The sequence below is a fragment of the Monopterus albus genome, unplaced genomic scaffold (assembly GCF_001952655.1).
Source record: "Monopterus albus unplaced genomic scaffold, M_albus_1.0 scaffold23.1, whole genome shotgun sequence".
Lineage (NCBI taxonomy): Eukaryota > Metazoa > Chordata > Actinopteri > Synbranchiformes > Synbranchidae > Monopterus > Monopterus albus.
Genome location: NW_018127903.1, coordinates 3,737,645 through 3,745,710, shown reverse-complemented (window position 1 = coordinate 3,745,710; position 8,066 = coordinate 3,737,645). Strand labels below are relative to the sequence as shown.

General features: G+C 40.3%; 3 protein-coding genes across 6 annotated transcripts in view; 1 reads left to right on the top strand and 2 right to left on the bottom strand.

Annotated features, from left to right (window-relative positions):
- Positions 1–2,919, bottom strand: part of mvk (mevalonate kinase) — a 14,939-nt gene extending 12,020 nt beyond the window's left edge. For 2 of the 4 annotated variants that reach the window (XM_020594477.1, XM_020594478.1), the window contains exons 1-3: positions 2,517–2,919; positions 2,021–2,168; positions 1,425–1,569 (exon numbers count right to left, since the gene is read on the bottom strand). In XM_020594477.1, the coding sequence (XP_020450133.1) occupies positions 1,425–1,569; positions 2,021–2,168; positions 2,517–2,585 (362 nt within the window). In that variant the 5' untranslated portion in view covers positions 2,586–2,919. The remainder of the gene's footprint in view (positions 1–1,424; positions 1,570–2,020; positions 2,169–2,516) is intronic. The other 2 variants (XM_020594476.1, XM_020594475.1) reach the window with 2 other exon arrangements.
- Positions 2,920–2,951: 32 nt separating this feature from the next.
- Positions 2,952–4,819, top strand: mmab (metabolism of cobalamin associated B). The gene is made up of 9 exons (XM_020594479.1): positions 2,952–3,223; positions 3,507–3,565; positions 3,660–3,753; positions 3,846–3,903; positions 4,003–4,075; positions 4,160–4,257; positions 4,336–4,400; positions 4,500–4,559; positions 4,640–4,819. The coding sequence occupies exons 1-9, from the start codon at positions 3,033–3,035 to the stop codon at positions 4,722–4,724; spliced, it is 783 nt and encodes a 260-aa protein (XP_020450135.1). The 5' UTR covers positions 2,952–3,032; the 3' UTR covers positions 4,725–4,819.
- Positions 4,820–5,181: 362 nt separating this feature from the next.
- The window catches only part of aldh3b4 (aldehyde dehydrogenase 3 family, member B4), a 14,705-nt gene continuing 11,820 nt past the window's right edge, over positions 5,182–8,066 (bottom strand). Inside the window, 5 exon segments of the mRNA XM_020594610.1 lie at positions 5,182–5,381; positions 5,464–5,563; positions 5,638–5,804; positions 5,926–6,320; positions 6,414–6,490. Coding sequence (XP_020450266.1) covers positions 5,182–5,381; positions 5,464–5,563; positions 5,638–5,804; positions 5,926–6,320; positions 6,414–6,490 — 939 coding nt within the window.

The window sequence follows — 8,066 nt, the reverse complement described above, 5'->3', positions numbered from 1 at the left end:
GCAGATTTATTAAAAAAGAAAAACTGAAATATCATATGGTCATAAGTATTCAGACCCTTTGCTGTGACACTCTTATATTTAACTTAGGTGCTGTCCATTTCGTCTGATCGTCTCTGAGATGGTTCTACACCTTCATTTGAGTCCAGCTGTGTTTGATTATACTGATTGGACGTGATTAGGAAAGCCACACACCTGTCTATATAAGACCCTTCAGCTCACAGTGCATGTCAGAGCAAATGAGAATCATGAGGTCAAAGGAACTGCCTGAAGAGCTCAGAGCCAGAATTGTGGCAAGGCACAGATCTGGCCAAGGTTCCAAAAAAATTTCTGCTGCACTTAAGGTTCCTAAGAGCACAGTGGCCTCCATAATCCTTAAATGGAAGACGTTTGGGACGACCAGAACCCTTCCTAGAGCTGGCCGTCCGGCCAAACTGAGCTATCGGGGGAGAAAAGCCTTAGTGAGAGGGTCTGAATACTTTCCGTACCCACTGTAATTGATGAAATGGTTCGATAATGGTTCATTGCTTCATTTGCACATCACTAGTACAGTATGTAGTGCTGTGCCTGCATGAGAGGAAATAACTCTCTATACCAGCAGGTGGTAGTAGTCTGTATTGTCATTCAAAAAGAGAAAGACCTAATACTGCAGATATGTAAACTGTAAACAAAGCAGCTCTCACTCACCACAGTCAGTTTATAGCTACTTATAATTGAGAATATGACTGATAAGAAGTTGCAAATGGCACTTGTGTTATCAGTCTTGGGTCTTTTGGTTGTGGGAGAATAAAGGAGGTTGCTGAGGCAAAAACTGGACTAAATGGGTAAAATCATGGATACTACAGCGTCAGGCTGCAGGGGCTTTCCTGAACCTTTCTCTTCTCCTGCAATGATTTGCTAAGCTGTACAGACAATTAGATGGATCTCTCTCAACAGCAGAGTTCACCTACAATTCAACATGCTCAATCAGCTGAAAAGCCACCAGTAGGGTCTGATTTGTGCCAGCGGTGCAGACACCCCACAAAAACTATGGCAACAGATGCTCACTGATGGCCCCACAGTGGGCGATGGCTGACCATCAGCTGTAGCTATATTAAAATAAATAAATAGATACAGCTGGAACACTCATTGCCTGCAGGTGGTAAAAAGGTCAAATTTGCAGATGACATTGCTTTTCATGCCTGCAGGTGAAGCACATCAAAATGTCTACATCTGTATTTTGTACCATTGCTGCTAATACCTTTCTCACCAAAGGTGGTGTAGATTATGCTGATAATACAGGTCTGAAACTGGTAGTACTATATGCCCGGAAATAAATTATGCTTGCAGGGCCTTTTGTATCAAGTGTAATGGTTTTTCTGGCCATCTGAGGCAGCTAGCTTAATGTTAAAATGAACAAGTGCTGAGTGCATTTAATCTTATCCTACTCTGATCCAAACAGCGAGAGGTAGATGTAGAGGAAGGCTAAGGTGGCCATGTTGCAAGTATCCAGGTTTTCATTTGTCACACCAACAAATTCACGCAGTCTCCTCACAAGTTCAGCATCCAGATGCTTCACCTCCTTCTTCTTCCCTGTTAACATGAGTTACAGGACACAGAATAAAATCAAAAATCACTTAAAAATATCACAACACACAGTTTGATCTATAGATGCATGAAAAAGATACATATGAGGAATACTTTGTAAAAGTAGTCATTCATCCATATGATTTTTATCTGGCCAAAAATGAGTTTGATCATTTAGTGGTCTGTCCAAAGACTGGTACCATAAACATCTCCCTGGGCAATACATGGCTTTTTTCTGCATTGGCACATAAAGAAGTATTATTCTAAAGTTAACTAATCTGATCCAGAAATGGTCTTTTATTCCAGAATAAATCCATCTTGACACATCATGACATTATTTTTGAGACTTTGGAGCAATGTCTCAACACAGAATGCCAACCTATTGGGTGCATAATATCACAATAAAATGATAATGTATGCAAGTCTTTACAACCCCTAGTGCTGCAGCTTCCCTTACCACAGGTATAAGGAGTTAGCTGCTTCAGTTCAGCCAGATCCCAGCAAAGGAATGCATCAATATTTGGGAGGTTGAGATAAACTTTGCCAGTAGTGGAGGCTTTCAACCGTAAATATGTTCGTAGGTTCAAACTGACAGCAAGAGCAGCCTGTGAAGGACCAAGATAAAAGCTTTGTTAGAAAACCATGCTGTTGTAACTTTTGAGTTAGGTTTAAGGGTGTTAACTGCAGCATGTTTCATTTAATACTTCGAGTTTTCTCCAAAACATCGAGGCAAATTATTTATTTAATTAAAGTGTTTTCCATGCAAAGTAATATGAAAATCAGCTTAGCAAAGAAACTGTATCTTGGCAAAACAAAGCAAAAACAAGCAAACAAAGAGCATCAACAGACATTTAACAAATATTGTGTTCAGTAAGATAGATAAAATCTTCAAAACGTAGGTCCTACAGTCATGTTCATTTCCTGCTAGCTTCACTGTCATTCTCATCGTTTACCTTTCCGTGCACAACTGCATGCTCTCCGTGCAAGATCGCCTTTCCCGGAGCAGACACAATGTAGTCCATGTCTTGTATATCTGTCACAGTTTACTGAGCACAAAATGGGTCAGAGCGTGTCAGTGCAATAGCTGCAAGTACAATTCGTCGCTGACAGTGTTGTGGTTAGCTATCATAGCCACCTTTAGCTAATGTTAACCCTCTGAAGCAGCAACAAACAGTCGACACGTGTGCCACCACAGTTCAGCGCTGTTCCCGAACGCTCGACAAATAATATATGTTTTATGACGTTTTTTTTATGACTACAGAATATGGTAAAATGTGAAACCAGGACGCCTTCGACGCAAAATTATAGACTAAACCGTGCTTAAAAACATAACTGGCCAACAAGCGGTGATAGTGGTTTAATTTCTCCTATCCAATCAGCGTCGCAGGTAGTAGAACATATATTCCTCTGTCCAATCAGCATCTAACGCTCTTCTACAATTCGGTGAGTTGATCAATCACGCGCTGAAAATGAAACGCCCACAAACTACGGACACCATGAAGGGACAAACGGCATACCTGCACCATTATTTCATAGTGGCTAACACTAGCATTATGACGTGTTCATTTTGTATAAATCCTGCATACCTTCGCTGTGTTTTAAGGACAGGCAAGCTCATAAATGAGCACTGGACAAGGAAATCATTGTGTTCAGTCAGAAGGTAGTTGTACATCCCTGTTCTTTTTCAAAATAACGTTACATGTGACGTAAGATTGTGTATACAAAAGTGCCGACTAGGTTGCTGCTACATAGGGATGCTCTAATAAAGACATTTTAAACACAATAGCGTGATTCTTTAGATTGGGCTAGAGTATTGTTTGAAACTGAACCTTAAAACATTTTAATATCTACATGTGTTAGTTGTTGGTATTTATTAAACAGATTATGGCCTCTGTCAATTTTATCCAAGTCCCTCTCCTTTATCTTCTTGTCTTCCTTTTCAGCTTTGCCACTGAAGGAGACAACAGGGTACCCAAAATATACACCAAAACTGGAGACAAAGGTTGTTTTTCAACCTTACTAGGAAAACAGTAGGCTACATTACAATAAATAGTTCTTACAAAAGTTGACTTGATTCTTGTTCTATCTACTAAAAGGTTTCTCAAGCACATTTACAGGAGAAAGAAGGCCAAAGGAAGATCATATTTTTGAAGCCTTGGGAAATACAGATGAGCTATCATCCGCTATAGGGTATGAATTCAACTATTAAAATGCCACAGTTCGTTTTAATACTTATATAATCTGCCTCACCAGAAGTAACCATGTTAAATTGACCATTACAGCTTGGCTAGAGAATTTTGCCTGGACAAAGGTCACACATTCAGATATCAGCTGGACAAGGTTTGATTTTCAAATGTTATTTATTCACATCCTTCTGTGTGGACATTTACATTAACCACAGATAAGATTCCTGACTGTATTTTGCTATTTTCATTGTAGATACAGTGCATTTTACAAGATGTGGGCTCCAGTATTGCTACGCCTCGATCATCTGCAAGAGAAAGCCACATAAGTGTGCACATGTCGGCTGGACTAATACATTAAAATTATTTTGTCTAGTGTGCTATTTCACTTTTTTCTGTTCTGTTTTTGCAAGAGAGAACACAGTTTACAGCTCAGGCAGTTGCAGACCTTGAAACCTGGATTGATAACTTGACAGAAGAACTCCCTCCACTGACTAACTTCATTTTGCCTGTAAGACCATTGTGCACCTATAAACATGGAATTCTGAGTTTTCCTGTTGCACTAACAGTTTTACTTTGTGTTTCACAGTCTGGAGGGAAGAGCAGCACAGCTTTACACTTGGCTCGGGCAGTCTGTCGGAGAGCAGAGCGCAGGTCGGTTTCAGCATGCTCTGGGGTTGTTAACATTATCTTGCATGACTTAAATCTATGTGTCTTGTTTCAGTGGTACAAGTACTTCTTTTTATGTTACAGTGTTGCTCCGATTGTGCGCTCAGGGGAGGCAGATCCAGATGTTGCCAAGTTTTTGAACAGGTCAGTCCAGTGCTTTAAAATGAATGAGAACATGGTTCCTCTATCACACATCTGATAAATGTCCTAACATTTTCACTCAGATTGAGCGACTACCTGTTCACTGTGGCCAGATACGCAGCTATGAAAGAAGGCAATGAGGAGAAAATCTACAAAAGACCCGAATGACCAGATTACAACATGATGATTAACACATATGCTGAATTTGTTTTTGGGATGACTGTCACTGTAATATATTAATAAACATGAATAAAGTCAAACTATTTTTGATGCAACCTTTTTCTTAGCTTAATGTGAGGACAGGTAAACTAATAATAAAATACTGGTATCCTACAACTTAGTTTTGCACAGGTAATGTTTCATCAGATGTGTACATACAGTTGAGCTGTTGGGGTACAGTTAGGGTAGTTCTCAAGAGAAACAAATACTTGAGACTAACCCTCATTCTTATTGGTTCCACGGTTGTCATACCACACTAAGATAAAACTGCTACTCTGGGTATCCTCTGATGTGCCTGTACCCAGTGGATTTTGCTCTCATCTATTTTTCAATTCAGTAATAATATGTCTGCATATCAGGACTGTTCACGACCAAGGGGACAATATGGCTCCACTATCCAACCAAGTCACAGGATCTGGCACCAGCTCCGGTTCTTCTGGGACAGGGTACTGGCCCAGGTCATCAGAGACAAATTACGGTCCTCATAGGGTGGATAGCGCAAATAGGTGACACACTCAAACCGCATGACTCTTAGCAGGCATGATTTCCTGTGAGAGAAGGTATCAAAGCTGTAGTGGCCATGGTAGGAACCCATTCCACTGGCACCTGTCAAAAAATGTTGGGAGAGTGAATAGAGAGCTGGCAATATTATCCCATCACTGTTCATGGTCTGATACTACAGACTCACCCACACCACCAAAAGGCAGAGCCACCATCAGACTCTGCAGGATGCTGTCATTGGAGCAAAAGCTTCCACTAGAGGTCTCACTCATTAGTCTTGAGATGACCTGCATTGTCAAGATCACATACACATCAACATCAGCAGGCTTATACAATCAATAGTCTTAAAGTTAAATCATACCTTGCTGTTGCTGGAATATGCATACACACAGAGAGGTTTGTCTTGCTTATTAATGAAGGAAATTGCCTCATCCATATTGTTTACAGTCAGAAGAGGAAGAACTGGGCCAAAAATGTCCTGTTGCATGATGAGATCTGATTCCACCACTTCCATCAAAATTGTTGGAGCTTCAGACAGAAAAAAAAGAAATATCAGGGTAAGGGTAAAACAATTAAATACATTGCATACAACAAAGTCAGCATCCTGTATGTTGACTTTGTTGTACAGAATCCTGCTGAGTATTCTTACCAATATATTTCTCTGCCTCTATCACTTGTCCACCCACAGCCACTTTGCCAGATCTCCACAAAATGTCTCTTGTGTGGTTAAAGATCTCCAAATTGACCATGCGGCCAAAGCTGTGGGACTCCCGGGGATCAGAACCATAGAATTGCATCAGACAGCATCTTAGGGCCTGCACCAACTGTACCTTGACATCTGTGTGGCACAAGATGTAGTCTGGAGCTACCAAGCTTTGTCCTGCATTGTGGAAACGAGCCCAAGCAATGCACCGTGCAGCAGTGGCAATGTCACAAAGTTGATCTACATAGCATGGGTTTTTGCTTCCCAAAATCAGAGTGACAGGTGTGAAAGTGTACACTGCAGCCTAAGCAATTCTGTTTCCTTCCTCTCTGTTTCCTAGGGATTGATATAGCCATCCTTAATAGATTAGGAATACTGTAACTCAACATATACACTTACATAAATTATGAAAATGATTTTATATTTACCTGTAAAAGAAGACATGATCAAACTTGAGTTCCACAGCTTCAGGCAAGTCACTTACACCTAAAATAACTACATGGAAGCACTCCTTGAGGAAAAGAATAATTTTAGATCATATCCTTACATTTTAACTGGAGTATCACATTGCAACTGTAAATTCATAATTCGTGAGTCAACCTTTCAGTCTAGGATGACAAAAGGTGGAAATTACACCCAGATTTGATCACATCTAAGCTTCATGAAGTCTCAAGTCATATAGAGTAAAAACTGAATGTATGCTCCCCTTGAAAGCTCATTGACCATAATGGCTTAAGAGTTATTCACGAGTCCATGACACGCTGACTGCAGCCAACAAAACTGACATTTACCCATGTATCTGACCCCATGTGATGTGGGAATAAAAGTTCAAGGCTATTTAATACTTTAGATTATCTATCAAACATTTCCTGAAGACTCATTATTGGATCAGTAAGAAAAAAACTTGTTTTCTGAGGCACTGAAACACCCAAGCTCTACTATAACTTGCAAAAATTTATTAGAGCAATCCACCCCTCCTGCAAAGTTTTAACTACTCACATTGTTCAAATAAAAAGGAATGAGATGATGGAGAAGCTCTGCAGTGTGAGCGGTGCACTCAGAGGGGCTGATGATTGCAGTTTCCTACATAAATTAATAAAATATCATGAGTAATCCTGTGAGGGCAAATTCATGCTACAGGTTGGCTAAATAAATGTGTTTTGAGTGTCTGCACCTGCTGCAATGACCCCTACCAGCGGCACCAGACACATTTGGACAGGACTACACCAGGTCGCCATGATAAACACCACCCTGACCACCAGACACTCATCCAGTGTGGTGGACTGAACCAATCATACCAGCCAACGATTAGGTTAGTGAAATTTGGTTGCAAAGGATTAAATGAAATCAGCCCACTTTATTCTTACCAAAAGGGCAAAGCAGTTTTAACCTGCTTTGGTACAATAAATGTCTTTGTAAGACAGACTGTTCTTTTCAAATAGTTTATGTAAATCACAAATAATACCAATAATAATAGTTTGTTTTTGGAAAAAGGGCAATATAAAAAATATTCTCACCAGGTTTCTTTCCACATGCTGTGGCTGCATCCACTTTTTAGGATTGTTGATGGCATGAAGAGCCTCATTCTTGACCAGGATCAGTTCTGACAACTGTCTCAAAATGTGGCTGGTTAGAAAATAAAGAGTAGAGACAGAAATGTCCAGATTGGACCATTATGTCAGTTCTCTGACATAATGGTCAAAAGATGAACCTAATACTACAACCACAGCGAAAGCTCCAGAGGGTAAATCATCAGCCTGGTCCTGACAAAGTAGCCACATCACTAGTTTTAAAAAGCCTGACATCTTACAAAACTGTACTTGGTAGAGCAATCAATTAAACACATCCTCAGCCCATTTCACTATACCTTATTCCAGTCAGATATTTTCCATTACCTTTCTGAATGTACAGTATGCAGTTAAGTTAGCCCCAGTGGCATGGAGGGCAGCGAAAATCCTAATAACTCCATCCAAGCAGGTGATGCGCAAACACCAACAAAGCCGGAGTCTAACCCAGCTACTCAACGTGAGTGCTTGTTCTGTTGGTTTAGAGTGGGCTACCTCATTGTATGGATGCTGAGTCAGCAT